Source organism: Diceros bicornis, chromosome 28 (assembly GCF_020826845.1).
Source record: "Diceros bicornis minor isolate mBicDic1 chromosome 28, mDicBic1.mat.cur, whole genome shotgun sequence".
Lineage (NCBI taxonomy): Eukaryota > Metazoa > Chordata > Mammalia > Perissodactyla > Rhinocerotidae > Diceros > Diceros bicornis.
This window is the reverse complement of record NC_080767.1, coordinates 39812306-39832074: the sequence shown is the minus strand read 5'-3', so window position 1 is coordinate 39832074 and position 19769 is coordinate 39812306. Positions and strand designations below refer to the sequence as shown.

General features: G+C 47.9%; 1 protein-coding gene across 6 annotated transcripts in view; it reads left to right on the top strand.

Annotated features, from left to right (window-relative positions):
* AK8 (adenylate kinase 8) overlaps positions 1–18288 on the top strand; it is a 124529-nt gene extending 106241 nt beyond the window's left edge. For all 6 annotated transcript variants that reach the window (XM_058524379.1, XM_058524381.1, XM_058524378.1 and 3 more), the window contains 2 exons: positions 16691–16771; positions 17960–18288. In XM_058524379.1, coding sequence (XP_058380362.1) covers positions 16691–16771; positions 17960–18197 — 319 coding nt within the window. In that variant the 3' untranslated portion in view covers positions 18198–18288. The remainder of the gene's footprint in view (positions 1–16690; positions 16772–17959) is intronic.
* The last annotated feature ends 1481 nt before the right edge of the window (positions 18289–19769 follow it).

Here is a 19769-nt window from a genome sequence, read left to right as displayed (position 1 = left end):
AGTTTCATAGTTTCAGGTCTTACATTCAAGTCTTTAATCCATTTGGAGTTAATTTTTGTGTATGGTGTAAGGTAAGGGTCTACTTTCATTTTTTTGCATGTGGCTATCCAGTTTTCCCAACACCATTTGTTGAAGAGACTTTCTTTTCTCCATTGTATGTTCTTGGCTCCTTTGTTGAAGATTAGCTGTCCATAGATGTGTGGGTTTATTTCTGGGCTTTCGATTCTATTCCATTGATATGTTTGTTTTTGTGCCAGTACAATGCTGTTTTGGTTACTATGGCTTTGTAGCATATTTTGAAATCAGGGATTGTGATACCTCCAGCTTTGTTCTTTTTTCTCAGGATTCCTTTAGCTATTCGGAGTCTTTTGTTGTTCCATATAAATTTTAGGATTCTTTGTTCTATTTCTGTGAAAAATGTTGTTGGAACTTTGATAGGGATTGCATTGAATCTATAGATTGCTTTAGGAAGTATGGACATCTTAACTATGTTAATTCTTCCAATCCAAGAGCACGGAATATCTTTCCATTTCTTTGTGTCTTCTTCAATTTCTTTCAGCAATGTTTTATAGTTTTCGGTGTACAGATCTTTCACCTCTGTGGTTAAGTTTATTCCTAGGCATTTTATTCTTTTTGTTGCAATTGTAAATGGGATTGTATTCTTAATTTCTCTTTCTGCTACTTCGTTGTTAGTGTATAGAAATGCAACAGATTTTTGTATGTTGATTTTGTATCCTGCAACTTTACCGTATTCATTTATTACTTCTAAAAGTTTTTTGGTGAATTCTTTAGGGTTTTCTATATATAAAATCATATCATCTGCAAATAGTGAGAGTTTCACTTCTTCCTTTCCAATTTGGATTCCTTTTATTTCTTTTTCTTGCCTGATTGCTCTGGCTAGGACTTCCAGTACTATGTTAAATAGGAGTGGTGAGAGTGGACATGCTTGTCTGGTTCCTGTTCTTAGAGGGATAGCTTTCAGTTTTTCACCATTGAGGATGTTATTAGTTGTCATATATGGCCTTTATTATGTTGAGGTATTTTCCTTCTATACCCATTTTATTCAGAGTTTTTATCATAAATGGATGCTGTATCTTGTCAAATGCTTTCTCTGCGTCTATTGAGATGATCATGTGGTTTTTATTCTTCATTTTATTTATGTGGTGTATTACGTTGTTTGATTTGCGAATGTGGAACCATCCCTGCATACCTGGAATAAATCCCACTTGATCATGGTGTATAATCTTTTTAATGTATTGTTGTATGCGATTTGCTAGTATTTTGTTGAGGATTTTTGCATCAATGTTCATCAGTGATATTGGCCTGTAATTTTCTTTTTTTGTGTTGTCCTTGTCTGGTTTTGGCAGTGACAGATTTTAATGCGCATTTATCACTAATGGAGACTGGCTTTGAGAAAGGAAACCTGGAGATTAATTTACCTACCCCTCTCTCTGCTCCCCGTTTCCAGGGACTGGTGACAAGGAGATGCATTTGTTTCTCAGGCAGCCCAAGGGTCCAGATCTTGCACACCCCACTCTCTGGTCCTTAAAGCAGATTCCTGCTCCTAGAGCAGCACCCAGTGGGTCTGCCCGATGGCAGGTCAACTGAGAGGAAGGCATATGGCAGAGGCCTCCTTGGCAGAGCATGTGCCATATTTCCTGTCTCGAATCCCTGTCAGCTGATCTACTTAAAGTGGAGAAAGACGGCATTGACTCCAGTTGGCTCTGAACCTGGGTCTCTGTGCTGTGCAGCGCCAGGGAGCTACAGCTAAACCGCACATCTGGGGTTTGTGGTTTGTGCTGAGCAGTGAGACGCCAAGACCTCCTTCGTCTTTCAGCACATTCACAATGGAGTGCTGTGGTCACCTGCTCCGACACTGGAGTCAGCCGCCTGGGTTCAAATCCTGGCTCTGCCACTGTATTAGTCAGGATTCTCCAGAGAAACAGAACCAATAGGATGTGTATTATATATACAGAAAAAGATGTATTATAAGGAATTGGCTCATGTGATAATGAATCAGGAGGCAGGCCTGACTCAGGCTCTGCCGGCCCAACAGGGAGCTCCAGAGCCAGGTTGCCCACTGCGGGAGGGCTGCATTGGGCAGACACAGTCAGGCCCTGGTACTGCTCTGTGCTCAAGTCATTGGCTAAGAACCACATCCAGAAGAGTGTGACCTTCCTCAAAAACTTGGGTTAAAATGTCTGTCACCTGGTGAATGGATAAACAAAATGTAGTCTATCCATACAATGGAACACAATTTGGTCATAAAAGGGAATGAAGTTCTGATACATGCTACTGTTGGGGAAGAGGGAGAATCCCCTTCCGCCCTTTCCCTTGAGGTTCGTATGGCTGGCCAAATAGTTAAAAGACAGGTTAGCAGGAGAAAATAATACCAAGTTTAACAACATGTATACATGGGAGAAACCAAGGAAACTGAGTTTCTCAACACAGTGGCAGAGATTCTCGTCTTAAATACCATCTTCAGCCAAAGACAAAGGGGAGTCAGTTATGGGAGAAAAGCCCAGTAAACAACAGTAAGGTTATTACGCAGATTTAAGGCCTCCCCTTCCACAGTGATAAGTCTCTGGAGATGAGGCCATCCCCCCTCTTCCCAGTACAGAGAGCGAGATACCTTTACAAATGGAGATGTCCCTTATAAATGTAAATGTTTGTCTGGCAACTCTTTTCAGGGCCACCTAGAGAATGTGGCCAGGGAGAGACAGAATTTTTGATAAGGGGGGCTTGGTGCCTTTCCTATTGTAACATCTATTTTACATTATATTACAGCCATCATATGGTATTGGCTCCTTCCTGAAACAGGTCTTCTATGTTAAATTCTTTAGGCAGTTTGGGGGAGGTCAAATGTCTGTCAGAGAAAATAATCAAGGTAAAGAGATATATTTCAGGGTTGCTAATTTTGATCTCCCACACTACAAAGTGGATGGACCTTGAAAACATTAGGCTAATGAAAGATGCCTGGCATGTGGGCCCGTGTGGATATTCTGTGTTATCGTTATGCATTAAGCACCTTCATGTTTAATCCTTAAAATAACCTTGTGATGTACTCCTTTTTTTTCTTGTTCTCCTAAGTAGAGACTTGGAGGGCTACATATCATGTGATTCCATTTATATGAAATATCCAGAATAGGCAAATCCATAGAGACAGAAGGTACATTAGTGGTTGCTAGGGGATGGGATATGGGGAGGGACTGCTCATAGGTAGAGGGTATCCTTTGGGGTGATGAAAATGTCCTAAACTTAGATTGTGTTGGTGGTTGCACAACTCTCAAAATATACTAAAAATCATTGAATTGTACACTTTGAAGGGGTGAATTATATCTCCGTAAAGATGTTTAAAAACAGCAATATAGGGTTCAAGTCCCTGAAGATACTTATGGTGGGAGGCTATCAGCTGACCACACTCCTTACAGCTGAGCCACAAATTCTGTCATGAAAGGGGATCCGATGGAGCATCTCAGTGTTGGCCACACCACAAGGCACTGAAAAAATGTTCGCCAGCTCAGATGTTCTTTTGGGACTGCTGCCGACCACTGGGTCTGAACTGGTGTCCACACGGGCGTACCTCAGTGTTGATCAGTATTGATCAAGGTTCCCACTGTCAGAGGGGACCCTAAGCCAAGCAGTCATTGGTGTAGCTACAGGTGCTCTGAGTACGAGGTAGAAGGTGTAGTTGGCTTTGGCCACCAAGAATGATGGTGAGTTTCCTGGAACATGCAGGAACTTCTCATACAGGAGAAGACCAGCTGGGTAGTGAAGCAGGCCCCCTCAGGCACAGACACGGAGCTAAAGGGTGACCAAGGGAAAAGGGAGCGATGAGTCTGGATGCCCAGTGGCCCCTTAGGGTCATTGTGGCTCCACCAAGGTGAGTGCCTTGTACTGATGGCTGACTTGCTGAGTGTGCATGGGCACGAGAGATGTGGGGATGAGGGCCACGTGGGGAGACTTTGGACACAGGGCCTGCCTGGGGCCAGGAAAAGACCCTAGCCAGAATTTTTAAAGTGTGCTGCTGTGCCCTGTACCTCCAGGCTGAGAGCCACTGGTATAGATGGCGCCATGACCGGGCACAGACTGGCCGGTCTTGTGGTGGGTGGTTCACTGAGCCCGTGACATCCAGAAAATGAGGGGAAAGGGCAGTCCCACCCCCGTGGCAGGAGAAGCATGGGACTACCAGGTGCTAGGAGCCTTGGGGACAGGCAGATGAGAGTGAGGACCCTCAGGCTGGGGCCTCCAGACCCACAGTCTTCTGAGAGTAGGACAATCACACCAGATGCCACCTCAAAGAAGTGTTCCCACTGGACACCACGGTCTGTCAGCCCTCCCCCACCCCTCCAGCCTAGCAGCTAATTAACCAAAGGTGTTGGTTTCAAGTGCCGCCCTGAGGGTGAAGACCACCACTCATGAGCAGTATTTTCCAAGGCCTAGGTGGGGTCCCATGCCTGGCTCCCCATGCAGGGGAGGCGTGGGGTGCCCAAGGGGGTGGGATGCTTCCAGCTCTGGGACTTGATTGGGCCAGCAGCATACAGGTCTCTGTCCTTTGTCTCTGAATGCAGAGGAGGAGCAGGCCCCGGGCCGAGTCCCACACATTGTGACTTCCTTCCTGCGGGCCTGCTCATTCTGTGTGTTCTGAGAACACATCACTCTCCTTCCATCCCACCTCCCCCAAAATGTCTGTTCCGTGTCTTGCACATCTGAAAATAGCTTAAAGCAAAGAACTCAGCCCACCAGACACGGTTATTTAGTCCAAGATGATCTGTGTGATGGAGACAAACGGTACAGCAGGTGGTTAAAGGCACAGTTAAGGAAGCAGATAGTCCTAGGTTCAAGTCTCTGCCACTTATTAGCCATATAACGTCTGGGCTCTGTCTGCTTCGTACGGGTGTTGTGAGGATTCAATAGGACAGCACATTTATGGTGCCTGGCCTAAAACACAAGGCCTTGATACAGTGGCTGTCTGAGACCAGCCCCATATCCATAAAATGGGAACAGGAGTCCCTTCCCTGTGTCAAGGGCTGCTGTGGCAGAGTGTGCTAGAAGGGCTTGCACCAGCCCTTGAGATCCGACTGCGCACATCTCCCAAACTCCACATTCAGTGACATCACGTTGGCAGCTTGAAATCAGCTGTTGGGAGTATTTACACCAGGGAAATTGGCAGATGATACAAATCAGGGACCCTCTCCCCACCCACCCTGCCCCTGAAAAGCTGGTTTACCACAAACCACTATGTGAGGACCAAATAAGAGTGTGTGTTACCCCACCTCTGCAAAGGCCCCGTTCTTCTGCCTCTACTTTCTAACTCCGCTTCTGTCTACTGCCCCTGCCCTGCCTCCCCTCGGAGCCTGGGCCTGTTTCAGATAATGCACACAACATTTTTTTTTCTCTCTGATTCCCATGTTAATAGAAATTGGCTTGAAAAAAAAAGGAAAACTCTGGTCTGTGTCTCCTTACACAGTCGTATAATATATTATAAAACGTTTTTAAAATAAAGTGGAGCTAAAAAGAGAAAATAAGGATCATCCACTATTTTTTTTGTGTGTGTGAAGAAGATCAGCCCTGAGCTAACATCCATGCTAATCCTCCTCTTTTTGCTGAGGAAGACCGGCTCTGAGCTAACATCCATTGCCTAATCCTCCTCCTTTTTTTCCCCTCAAAGCCCACCAGTAGATAGTTGTACGTCATAGTTGCACATCCTTCTAGTTGCTGTATGTGGGACAGGGCCTCAGCATGGCCGGAGAAGCGGCAGTGCGTCGGTGCGCGCCTGGGATCCGAACCTGGGCCGCCAGTAGCAGAGTGCGCACACTTAACCGCTAAGCCATGGGGCCGGCCCCCATCCATTATTTTTAACATTCAGTCTTTTCTTTTCTATACAGTTTTTAAATGGGATCAAACAATACTGCCTGATTTATAACCTGATTTTTTCCAATTAATGATATATCATGAACATATTTGTGTGTCATGATTTATTTGTTGTAATAATGTGTCTCTGGATCACTTCCTTTAGAAACTATCTTCACCTCAAACAAGAGGGTCCCCCAAGGGAAAAGTTCCTGACCCCTCCATCTGTATTAGTTAACATTCTTCAGAGAAATAGAACCAATAGGATAGAAAGATTGATTGATTGATTGATTGGTTAAGAGGAACTGGCTCACGAGACTATGGAGGCTGAGAAGTCCCACCATCTGCTGTCAGCAAGCTGGAGACCCAGGAAAGCCAGTGGTGTAATTCCAGCCCAAGGAGAGGAGAAGACCAATGTCGCAGCTCAAGCTGGCTGGCAGGAAGGGAGGACAACAGGAAGGGAATGAACCCTCCCTCCCTCCACATTCAGGCCCTCAGTGGATTGGATGAGCCACCCACATTGGGAAGGGCAGTCTACTGAGTCCACTCATTCAAATGCTAATCTCAGCCGGAAACACCCTCTGAGACACACCCAAAAATATTTAATCTGGGCACCCCATGGTCCTGTCAAATTGACACATAAAATTAACGATCACACCATCCCATTTTGAATAGAAATGCACAAGAGTTTTGTTAGGATAAAAAACTAGTGGTCTGAGCAAAGTATTATTGGCATTCTATTCTGAATGCTTGAATTTACCCTGGGCTATACAGGACACATTTATTGTGATCAAATTGTACTGATTAAATAGAACACAAAAGCAGGCTTTTTTAAAAAAAATAATAATAATAAAGTCTGAACAGTCATTGGGAATAGGTTTGAGGACATGAAACTGCCCCTGTTAAGATACTTAAGGGCCAGCCCCAGTGGCCTAGTGGTTAAGTTTGGCATGCTGCTCTTTGGTGGTCCAGGTTTGGTTCCTGGGCCTGGACCTACACCACTCGTCAGTGGCCATGCTGTGATGGCAGCCCACATACAAAATAGAGGAAGATTGGCAACGGATGTTAGCTTGGGACGAATCTTCCTTAGCAAAAAGAGGAAAATTGGCAACAAATGTTAGCTCAGGGCCAATCTTCCTCAGGAAAAAAAAAAAAATCTCAGGAGCTGCCAAGAGCTCAGAACAGGTCTTACAGCTTGTTGGCTTGGCTTCCTGGGCCCAGGGACATGACATCTCAAGCACAGACACTGTTTCCTGACCCAAAGCCAAAGTCTTGTGCATCCTTGTGGGTGACTTGCACCAGGGGAGGCCTTACCAGAAAGTTCTGCCTCATACCCACTATCCCTACCAGATCCCCCTACCCCTTCCTCATGCCAATGATGGGCCAGGATCTCTTAGGTCCACTGGGAAGTCTGCTAAAGGATTTGCTTCTGAAATTCTGGCTAGGTTTCTGCTGTCTACTGTTATTTTTGCCTTAACACTCATTTGCCTTTCTCTTCGGGAAAAGTTTGCAGAACTTTCTGGCTTCCAACGATTTGCGTTTCCTGATTGTCTAGGGAGTGTCTGGGTGGCAGTGTGCCGAGGAATTATTCTCTTTCTTCCCAGTGGTGAAGGAGGCAGAAACTTTAAGATGACTTTAAGATGGAGACCGATTATGCAGAAATTTGATCCTGGGGTCCTTCTCCTTAAACCAGACTGCTGCATTTTGTATGGCATGTGGTAAGTTGCCAGGAGTGCACGCTAATTTACCCGTTAACGACAGTCGTGGAGAGTGTTCTTCTGGCCCCTGGAGAGATTTTAGACACAGGCAGGGGAGATTTGCTGCTATCAATTATGCACAGTTTTAAACAAGAAATGGCCAGAGGGAGCTTCTTTTTTTAAGGATGGGGAACAGGAAGTGGAGAAACACCGCAGCTGCCATCTGAGGGCAGGAGGCGTGACGCCCGGGGTTTTAAAATGAGGTTGAGATGTTTGGCCTTTAGTTTCCAAATTGGACTCTTGTCAGAGTGAAAAATAGACATAGTAAAAATTTTAAAATTCTGGCCATTACCTTTTCCAGACTCCAGGGAGGCATTGTGTCCAAACTCTCTCCAACATTGTGCTCTCCTGCAGACAGTCTTTACAACAGCTGTGATGGGAATCTGCAGCCTGCACCTGTGGCCCGGGGACCTGCTAGGAGGACCAGGAGGCCGATCCCATTGAGCTGATGGTGCTTCTCCGGAGATGGAATTAGGCCTCCCATGGCATCCTGGTTGGTTCCCTCACGTGCCGACATCCACCCATTAACTGGATATTTATCTAGCATTTACCATATGTCCCAGATGAAGGATACAGCAGGAACAAGGTGGCACCTGTCCTCAGACAGCTCACCTAGGGTGCTCGGAGGTGTGACTTCTACAGGTGACCCAGTTATTATTTTTTATGTTTTGAGAGTCTATGCATAATTCACTTGCACCTTCTCTCCAGTCTCTGCAAAGTCCCCTTCTTCCTGTCACTCTCAGCTCAGTTTCCTCCCTCATTCCGATTAGCTTCCTCTAGCAGCTTGCCCCATCCCCAAATGCAGTCGTCTCTAGATGCAGATGCTGTCTCACTCTGCCCTTAGATGAGACAGAGGCCTGTCCTGACAAGTCTATAAAAAAGGGTCAATCCTGCTTTGGCTCTAATTTGGCAACAGCTTCTCTGTTATACCACCTCTCTGATGTGTCATGGGCACGCATTTTAGTTAAAGGCAAGCAGACCATTCTAAGTGTTAACGTACAGTGTCCTTTTGCGGTTTTCTTGGTGGCTCTTCTTTCTCTCTGGTTCCCTCCGTCAGTGGTGGTCATTGCAAAGTTCCCCTTGAGAGAAGACCCCTTGATTATACCGGAGCCCGAGAGTCGCTGCAGCCTGCCTCTGAGAGTGCGCTCTGGGTGTGTGCTCCAGCCCCGAGAAAGGGCTCCGAGCAACAGAGGCGAGTCTTCATTTAAAGCACAGACAGTACCACTGCCTTCCGTTGGGCTCAGCACAGCCCTCCTGGCTTTGAAAGAACTGGGGAAGGAGGAGGCAGTTTGAGCCTTTTTCGGGAAACTGTTTTCCCAAACCAGACTTTCCTAATTTGAATATCCAGTTTGGAAATACACGGTAGTGAGGGATCTGTTTGTGCCTCCTCCTCTATGACATTTGTTGTGCATGTAGTTCACATTTTTACATATTCTGGGTACAAATCCTTTATCAGATATGTGTTTTGCAAATATTTTCTCCCAGTCTGTGGCATATCTTTTGTTTTCTTAATGTCTTTTGAAGAATCAAAGTTTTTAATTGTTAGACTTTTAATGAAATTTAATTTATCAATTTTTTCATTTATGGATCATGATTTTGGTGTCATATCTAGGAAATCTTTCACCCAAGCTTACAAAGATTTTCTTCTAGAAGTTTAATAGTTTTAGGTTTTGTATTTAGGCCCATGATCCCTTTTTTTTTTTGGCTGAGGAAGATTGGCCCTGAGCTAACATCTGTGCCCATCTTCCTCTATTTTGTACATGGGATGCTGCCACAGCATGGCTTAATGAGTGGGGCATAGGTCTGTGCCCGGGATCCAAACCTGTGAACCCTGGGCTGCCAAAGCAGAGCTCACGGACTTAACCACTACGGCACTGGGCCAGCCCCCTATGATCCATTTTGATTTTAATTTTGTGTATGGTGTGAGGTTTGGGTAAAGATTATTATTATCATTATTTGCACATGGATATCTAATTGTTCCAGCACCACTGGGTATAAAAAAAACCCATCTTTCTCCAGTGAATTGCGTTGGCACCTTTGTTGAAAAGTAATTGGCTGTATTTGTATGAGTCTATTTCTGGACTCTATTCTGTTCCTTAAATCTATGTGTCTAGCCTTTCGCTAACACTCATACTGTCTTGACTACTGTAGCTTTGTTGTAAGCCTTGAAATGAATTTTTTCTCCTTTTTCAACATTGTTTTAGTGATTCTAATTCTATTGCAGAAATACCCTCCATGTAAATTTTAGAATTAACTTGTGTAGAATCTTCAAAAAACTTTGTGGGAATTTTGGTTGGAGTTGCATTGAATCTGTAGATCTATTAGGTGAGGATTGGCATTTTAATAATATTGAGTCTCTGAGTCCATGAACATGGTATAGCTACCCATTTATTTCTTTGATTTCTTTCATCAGTGTTTTGTAGTTTTCAGCATACAGATCTTGTGTGTATTTTGTTAGCTTTACACCTAAGTATTTCATTTTTATATTGTTGTAAATAGTACTTTTAAATTTCAATTTCAAGTTGTTTATTGCTAGCATCTTGAAAGTCAGTTTATTTTTCTTATATTGATTGTGTATCCTGTGAATTCACTAAACTTACTTATTAGTTATAGTAGCCTCTTTGAAGATTGAGACTTCTATTTAGATGATCATGTCATCCATAAATAGAGACAGTTTTATTTCTTCCCTTTTGATTTGTGTGCATGTTATTTCCTTTTCTTGTCTTATTGCACTATCCAGGAGTTCCAGTATGATATTGAGTAGGAGTGGTGAGAATGGACATCCTTGCCTTGTACCCAATCTTAGGGGGAAAGCAGTCAGTCTTTCACACCAAGTATAATGTTAGCTGTAGTTTTTTTGTAAATATCCTTTATTGAATTGAGGAAGTTACCTTCTATTTTTAGTTTGCTTAGAGTATTTATCAGGAATTGATGTAAAAATTTTTTAAAAGCTTTTCCTGCATCTACTGAGATTATTACATAGTTTTTCTTCTTTTGTTTAATGATATGTTAAATTACATTGATTGACTTTCAAATGTTGAACCAGACTTTCATTCCCAGGCTAAACCCCACTTAGTTGTCATGTATTATTCTTTTTATTTATTGCTGGATTCAATTTGCTAATATGTTATTGAGTATTTTTGCATCTATATTCATGAGGGATATTGGTCTATAGTTTTCTTATAGTGTCTTTGGTAGCAGGGAAAGGCTGCCTAATAAAATAAGTTCTATTCTCTCCTCTTCTATTTTCTGAAAGTTTGTATAGCATTGGCATTATAGTTAGTGTAGAATTAGTACTATCATATGATTCATATTTTTTGGTCCATCCATTTTTTGTATACATGTGTATATTCAGAGCCTCATTAAATTGTAAATTTATTCAAGGCCAGAGAACCACCTCCTCCCCCTGCCTTCACCATAATGCCTGTTAACTACACCATAGTGCTTATTTTTTATTGTGGTAAAATATACATAATATAAAATTTACTATTTTAACCATTCTTAGGTGTACAGTTTATGGCACCAAGTACATTCACATTGTTGTGCAACCATCACCACCATCCATCTACAGAACTTCTTTCATGATCCCACACTGAGTCTCTGTACCCATGAAACAACAACTCCCCGTTTCTCCTTCCCCTTCCTCCTGGCACACACTGTGCTACTGTATGACTCTGTGAATTTGACCACTCTAGATACCTTGTATAAGTGGAGTCATACAATATTTGTCCTTTTGTGTCTGACTTATTTCACTTAGTGTAATGTCTTCACAATTCATCCATGTGGTAGCATGTGTCAAGATTTCATTCCTTTTTAAGGCTGAATAATATGTCCTTGTGTGTATAGAACACGTTTTGTTTATCCACTCATCCATTGATGAACATTGGGTTATGTCCACCTTTTGGCTATTGTGAATATGCTGCCAAATTAACCTGGGTGTGCAAATAACTGTTGCAGTCCCTGATTTCCCTTATTCTGGGTATATACTCAGAAGTGGAATAGCTGTGTCATGCGGTAATTCTATTTTTAATTTTTTAAGGACCTACTATACCATTTTCCACAGCAGTCGCACCATTTTACATTCCCACAAGCAGTGCGCCGGGGTTCCACTTTCTCCTCATCCTTGTCAACACTTGTTATTTGCTGATTTTTTGCTAACAGCTATCCCAATGGGTGTACAGTGGCATCTCAGTATGGTTACACTGTGGTGCTTTGTATAGAGTTTTGCACGCAGTGGAGGCTAACAAGGGCAGGCCCCTGCCTCTGGAGAGGACTGGACACCATATTTATTTAAAGTCAGTTATAGTATGTCATCTCTCTCAATTTACCAAGTCTTTCCATGGGTCCAGAGAAAATTCCATCCCTCAATTTCCAGTGAATGTAGCTCTGGGGCAGGGGGTGAACTTCAAGGCCTTTGAGGAGGAAGGCTTCCTTTGCTCCCCAAACAGAGCCCCAGGCAGTATGGCCAGAGGGGCATGATGAGGGTGGGTCAAGATCCCAGCTGTCACTGGGTATCTCACACCAATGCCCTGGGTGACAGAGTGAGCCCTCACCCCCTGGAACTCAGGTTCCCCATCTTGTACACTGAGCAGATTGGATCAGAGCAGTGGTTCTCAACCTTGGCTATATACTACAGTCACTTGAGGAGCTTTTAAAACTCTCCATTCCCAAGCCTCACCTTGGGCCAATGATAGCAGACTCTCTAGGGGTGAGATCCAGGCCTAGTATTCTCGAATCTTCTCCAATGGGTCCAGGGTGCAGCCAAGAGTAAGACCTCAGAAGAGAGCCATGGTTCCCACACCTGCCTGAGCAAGAGAATCCCCTGAGCTGCTGATTGACAAATACTGGCCTCCCAGCCCCTCCCCTGAGGTTTTGGTTTGGTGGCTCTGGGAGGCGTGCCCGGAATCTGTAATTCAGACAAGACCTCCAAAGGATTCTCAACATCAAACAAATCTGGGAACCGCGAGATCAGAGTGGCACCTCTCCAACCTTGATGTGCGTACAAATCACTGTGGGTCTTGTTAAAATGTAGACTCCAATTCAGTGGGTGGGCCATGGGGCTGGAGCTCCCAGGTGGTGCTGATGCTGCTGGTCCGGGGACCCCACTTTGAGTAGCAAGGGATTAAAGGCCTGCCAGGGTCCTTCCACCTCCCCCCGAGGCATCCACCAGCCTGAGATTCTGCAATCCCAGAAGCTGGTGTAGCCCCCGCCCTCGGGGAATCCAGGCACCTGCTTTGCTCAAACACACCATGGGGTCTCTGGCCGGCAGGCCCTGCTTTAAGTGGTCTTTGCCTTCACCATTCTCCTTTGCCTGGCTGTGTTACTGTCAATGGGTAGCAGAATACAAAACACCGGCAGGTGGGGACACGCATGGAGTAGCGTTGCCCCGCAGACCTGCTTGGGCTCCCGCTCCACCTGCCCCTGGCTCTGGCACCGTGGCGCCATGAGCCTGGCCAGTCAGAAGCTTCCAGCATGGACGTGCTGCTCCTCTCCAGCGAGGCTTTTCCCAGCGACGAGTTTCAAGTCCCAGTTTGGTGTCTCTGTGCTTCTGATCTTCCCAGCCTTCCACAAGCCATTCCCTTGAATGACGACAAGCGGTCTTGAAATGCTGGGTTAAAAATCTTTCAATTGGGGCTTGTTTGTTTATGAAGCGGCGTCAATTATTGGGGATTTCCAAACTGCCTGCCTTTCTACTGGCGTCAGCATCCGGAGCGTCGCCGTCAGCCGTCAGGCGCGGTGACAGCCGTGTTTTGGTGTTGCTGTTGGGCCTTGCAAGTTCTAGGGGTGCGAGGGGGGGGCCAGCATGTTTGGAGTGTGAGGGATAAAAGCGTGTTGAAACACCTATGCTCCCCGTGTTCAGACGCCCCCCGATCTTGCATGTTTTATTTGGTGGCTGTTATTTTGCGGCACATTGTGAATGGAAATCATTATCACAAATGGTGAGCAGGGAAGGAGTGGATTTTCACAGCTCCTCGCCGGCCCCTCAGGCTGCTGGGGAAACCATTGTGCTTGCTTTGTGGAGGGGCGGCTGCAGCTGTTATCAGGTTCCAGCGAGGGGCTTCTTACAACTGGGCAGAGGCAAACCTCAGCAAACAGCGTGGGCAAAATGAGAGAGAGAGAAGAACGGCAGCGGAAGAAGCTGGCCTTGAAGGAGAGAGAGCATTTGGGTCAGGGACTCACATTTTTTTAAAGTTCACACATTTTCCAGAAGCAAGTGGCACTGGAGAGACTAGCTGTATTAGGTGTCCTTTGGATAACAATTGCAGGAAACCCAGCTCAAACCAGCTTAAGCAAAAGAAATTTTGTGTATTCATGTCAGGGAAACATCGAGGGGTGTGTTGGCTTCAGGCACAGCTTGATCCAGTGCCCCAGTGTCTCTCGCCACCTCTCTGCCTTCTCGGGGTGGGCTTCGTTCTCAGGCAGGCTCTCTCTGGATGCAGGCCCCAGGCAACTCCGGGCTCCCATATATCAGCTTAGCAGCCCCAGCAAAAATGAAGCTCGTTTCTCTCTGACAAGCTGTGAGGCAGCCTCTCTTTGGCCTGGCTGGGATCAGCCTACATCCTGAGGCCAGGAGGAGCCGGCGGCACTCAGATTGGCAGCATGGGGGCCTCCCTCATGCCCAGCCCTACAGCCCTGGGGTGAGTTAACTCCAAACGAGTCACAGGGATAGAGGGGGTCAGGGTGGCTCCCCAGAGGAATCGGGAAAGTCAGCAGGCATCTGTCAGCAGGAGGAAGCAGAGCGTGAGGACAGCATGCAGCATCTGGGGCGCCCGGCTCTGCCACCTCCGCGCAGTCGGCCGTGGCCGCGTCCTTCATCCCTCTGTAAAACACGAGGTTTTGACTCAGACCTGTGACTCGTGACCATTTTTAAGAACGGGCATCCTTTGAGAATCTGTTGAGAAACATGGATACACCCCTTCCCAGAAACACATGGAGTCAACAATTTGTATCTAATTCCAGGGGTCCCAGGACCTGCAGGGGTGCCTGCAGAAGCCCTGGCCCAAGAGTTCCCAAGGCAGCAGATTCCAGGCACTGGGGGAATACTGGGCTCCCTCCAATACCTGCTGAATCAGCAGTTCTGGGCTGGGGCACCAGCATGCTGCAGTCACAGGCTCCCCAGAGGATTCTGATTCAATTGGTCGCTGGGAATTAGGGATATCTGTCTAAGATCACTTCCAACCTGGAATTTAGCATTGTTCTCAAGTCTACTAGTTAGCTGAGTTTTTTGGCTGGAAGGAAAAAAATCAGGCAGTAGGCACAGAGTTTAAATAGAACGCCAGAACTGTGTACGATTTATTCATTTATTTATGCCTCCACGAGTGTTTCCTGAGCGCTTGCTGGGTGTCAGGACACTGGCTGGGGGCCAGTCGTTGCTCTGGCCCTAGCAGGTGGCACCTGGGCCTAAGAGGCTGGTCCAGGTACCATCCGGACCAGTGTCCCATTGGACCCAGCAAAGCTTGGTCTCTTGGGACCCGATCGACATGTGTGGTGAATTCCCAGGATGACAGTGAGGGGCTCTCTTGTTCATTGAATTGGAGGAGCCGGAGTCTCCATCCTAAAAAGACTGCCCGCCTAAGAGTGAGGGTGGGAAATCTCATTTATGTGCGTTTTTATTCTTACACTAGAGGTGCTTCTCGCCTGAGTTTACTTGGAAGTGAAATGAACAAGGCTTTGGGTGCACAGGGGCTGTTTTTTGTCACTGATGTCCCCAATGGAAGTTGCATGTATGTCAATGATGTCAACTCTATTAAATGTCATGTCTCAGTTCCATACAATGGGCTGGTAAACACGGGAGCTTGCTACAGTGCCTGGCACATAGCAGGCACTCGATCAACATATGTCTGAATTAATTAAAAGACAAATGAGTAAACAGTAAGTAAGCAATGGAATATTCCAGAAGTTATTTTTAAAAAACAAACCAGGATGGTTTAATGCTAGACGACAGGGTCTGGATTAGATCCATGGGCAGGAGCCACAGACACTTGGGCCTTCGCCCCCAGCCCACCTCTCCCAGCCAGAGCAGCAGCACCTCTTGCCTGTCTCATTTGTCCCACGCCGGCACTACTGACATTGGGGGTAATTCTTTGGGGTGGGGGCTGTCCTACACGTTCTGGAGTGTTTAGCAACATTCCTGGCCTCTGCTCCAGTTGTGACAACCAAAAATGTCCCCATATGTTGCCAAATGTCTTTTCAGGGCAAAATCACTTCCAACTGAGAACATTTCTCCTTAGGTTTTATATAAAGAAGGGGTTCCATTGCCAGAGCAGGGAGGATGAAGCTCTCTGAACTGGGGTGAAGGAGGTGTGTTCCCAGCACCCCTGGCTGAGTGCTGAGTTGTCAGAGGCAAGGCCGTGTCTTTCCCGCTGGGCTGATGTGGGCTGTTGACCTTGGAGCGCCCTGCTCCCTTGGGTCTGGGCTCCTTCGTGAGAGAGACGGTGAGGAAGCTGAGCACAACCAGCCCTGCCTCTCCAGGGGGCACTGGGCAGTCGGGGAGCCTGGACTCTCGGGAGGGGTACCCAGGGATGATAGTGATTAAATTATGGCACTAGCTGCCATGTTTGGTTACCAAGTATGCACAAACCCTGTACTACGCTCGTCACACACGCTGTCTCATTAAATTTTCATCACCAGGGATCTCTTATTAGCCCCATTTCACAGTTGAGGAGACTGAGTCTGAGAGAGGTTGTGTTAGATGCCTGAGGTCACACAGCAGGTTCATGGTGGAGCTGAGATTCTAACCCAAGTCCCTGTGACTCCAGAGAAGGACAGGGAATTGCTCCCCCACAGCTCACCTGAACAGTGCCCCCAGAGAGTCCCCCCAGAGTGATGGGGGCTGGGAGCTGACCCTGAATCGGGCTGCAGAGAGCTTCCACGGCAGGAGCCCCCACCTGTATCTGTCCCTGGTGACCTCCGAGAGTTTGGTCCCCCGGCCCCCCGAGAGATGGCTCCCTAGGCTCTCCCACGTGTGTGCGGGGCATGACGCCCACCCTGGTCTTGGGAACGAGCATCCGGCCTGTGGTTCTCTCCAGCTGACTGTGGGCTGACCGTGGGCTGACCGTGGGCTGTTTCTTTCCCTGCAGGGTGTTCTTCCTGAATGTGCCATTCGATTCTGTCATTGAGCGGCTGACCCTGAGAAGAACTGATCCTGTCACGGGAGAAAGGTTTGTGCCGGGCTCCCAGTGGGTGGCCATCTGAGGGCTCCAGGGGCCAGGTCCCCCCAAGGAGGCTCCTCTCTCCATCTGGCTGACCGATCCCATGGCGGGATGGCTCCGGGATGACACTGGTGACAGAAACTCTAGAAAGGGGGTTCGTCCAACTAGCCCCTCTGGGCAGCGTCTGTCGACCCTCTTTGCCTGGAAGAGTAAGCAGGACATTAATGTCCAAGGCTCTACAGAAATTGGTGAAATGTTCACCCCTTCTGTCCGGGCGACACCTCTGACCCAGCATGTGAAATGGCTGCACTGGGTAGGTGTCACCTGTACCTCTCACTGGCCTTTGCTTTCGCTGCAGTGTGTCCCAGGGTGGTTGCTGTACAAACACATCCCCATGGGAACCAGCTCACCTGTGAGCCTTCCCACAGTTACAAGGGGTAAATTCTGGGTTTTATTCTGCAGTCTGACCAAGTACAATCACTGTGTTCATGTTGAAATGTGGTTTAAAGTCCCCACAATCACAGAGAGGTAGAAGGTTCCTTGGTATGGTACCCAGGCCATGTTTCTTGGTAACCAGGCCACGTTTCTTGGTAACCAGGCCACGTTTCTTGGTAGGGACTCAGGAGTGGAGTGGGGAGGGGCAGGAAGGAAATACCGGGGTTTTTCTAAATTATAGGCCTGATCTCACATCCTTGCTGCTGGGGGACGTCTTTTGCTGACTCATGTCAAGTATGTTGGCCTTCTTGTTGCCCTGCCCCTGGGGTCTCTCCCAACAGTGGCTGTCTGTGGCACTTCCTGTCATGTCCGCTCACATTTGTTGTTATAATGCCTCCCATCTGACTGTAAGCTCCATAAACACAGTGTCAGCCTCTGTCTTGCTGGCCATTGCATTGTCAATAGCAGATATCCTGCTGGACATATAGCAGATGCCTCATAAATGTTGTTTGGAAGAAAGAAGAAAGGACGGGGATGAAGGAAAGAAAGGAGTTGACGTTTAATATATTTTTTTATGCTGTACCCCTATTATTGATCTGAATCCCTCTCCCCTGGGCAAGGTGTGCACACAGCTGGTGCACAGTAAACGTCTGGTGGTGGTGGTGATGCTGGCCACCTCGGTCAACAGCGGGACAGAAGCCCCCTTCTCCCCTGCCATCTGGGCCAGACCGTGGGTCACCCGCTTCCCCTCCTCTCTCGCAGGTACCACCTCATGTACAAGCCACCTCCGACCATGGAAATCCAAGCCCGTCTCCTGCAGAGCCCCAAGGATGCTGAGGAACACATCAAGCTCAAAATGGACCTGTTCTACAGGAATTCCGCGGAGCTGGAGGAGTTCTACTGGCAGGCCCTCACCCTCAACGGGGACCAGGACCCGCACACGGTCTTTGAATACATAGAGAGTGGGATCATCAATCCCCTGCCCAGGAAAGTGCCCTGACGGCTTCCAAGCAAGGAGCAGCCCCCAGGGAAACAAGGTTACCCGCCCCCCCGCCCCCACTGCCTTCTGGAGCCTCAGCTAGGCCAATAAAGAGCTCTGGGTGCAGTCCCGTGTGTTCTGAAGGTGAGGTGGCTGGAAGATGGCCTTGTTCTGGGGTCTGGGACCACAGGACAGGCAAAGCCCCGGGAGGTGGTGAAGAGGGCGCAGCAGGTCGGGTCAGACCTGGACTGAGTTTCGGCTCTAGCACCAATGCACGGTGCGCCCTTGGACAAGTCACTGAACCCTTGGAGCCTCTCTTTTCTCACAACCAAAGTGGGGGTGCTAATGGTCCCTGCCTCACGGGATTGCTGTGGGACTAAAGGAGGTGACGCAGGTAAGGCTCTCAGCATGGGCTCTAGCACACAGGATGCTCTCAAGAAATGTCATTTTTTTTGTGTGTGTGAGGAAGATCGGCCCTGAGCTAACATCCGATGCCAATCCTCTTTTTGCCGAGGAAGACTGGCCCTGGGCTAACACTCATGCCCATCTTCCTCTACTTTATATGGGATGCCGCCACAGCATGGCTTGATAAGTGGTGCATCAGTGCGCACCCGGGATCTGAACCTGCGAACCCTTGGGCCGCTGCAGCAGAGCGCGTCCACTTAACCGCTATGCCACTGGGCCAGCCCCCAAGAAATGTAATTTTTAAAAAGCGCCTGTCTCTAGAGCAGCGCCGTCCAGTAGAACTCTCTGGAATGATGGGCGTGCTCTCTCTGTGCACTGTCCAATATGGCAGCTGCTAACTGCAGACAGCTGTTGAGCACTTGGAATGTGGCTAGTGCAACTGAAGAGATGGTTTTAAATTTTATTCAATTTTCACTTGAAGTGGACGCCAGAGGGACAGGACAGTGAACTCTTAGGGGACAGGAGCCCTTAACTCTCTTTTGTGGCCCCCGCCCCCTCCCACTGTTTCCTTTCACCTCGTTAGGAAGGTACGTGGGTGACCCCCCATTGACAGGAGAGGACGTGAAGCCGCAGAGGGTAAGTGACTGGCCTGAGGTCACCCGGCTCCACGGCTAGACCTGAACCCAGTGCTCTGGTGCTCTCTGCCTGCGGGGCCTCTGCAGGCCAGGCCAGCCTGGGCCTGAGACTCGGCTTCCAGCTCTGGGCTCTGGGAAGCTCGGGGACTCTGGGCCTGATGGCTGAAGCCCCTTCTAGCCTGGGGCAGCCCAGGGTCCCTCCAGCTGTGGCAGCCAGTGACCGTGCCAGCCCGCAGCTGGTGTGCACTGAGCCATGCCTCCAGGCCTGCCCTGCTGCTGCTGCCCCGGGCACAGGCAGGTTGTGCCCCGGGCCAGGCCCACGGGGCTGGGCCCTCTCTCCAGAGGTGGTGTCCTAGCCCTGCACCTTCCCCTCTGGTAGGCAGCTCAGCTCGCATCCCTCTCTCCTTGCCTTGCTCAGGCGCTGGGTACCATCTCTTGAAACTCCAAGGGCCCTCCCCTGCCCAGGCCCCACTTCTTCCCAACCCCCACAGGGAAAAGGGTGTCTACCCTGAAAGTCCCCTGACAATGGGCTCCTGCCCATTAGGCCTCCTCA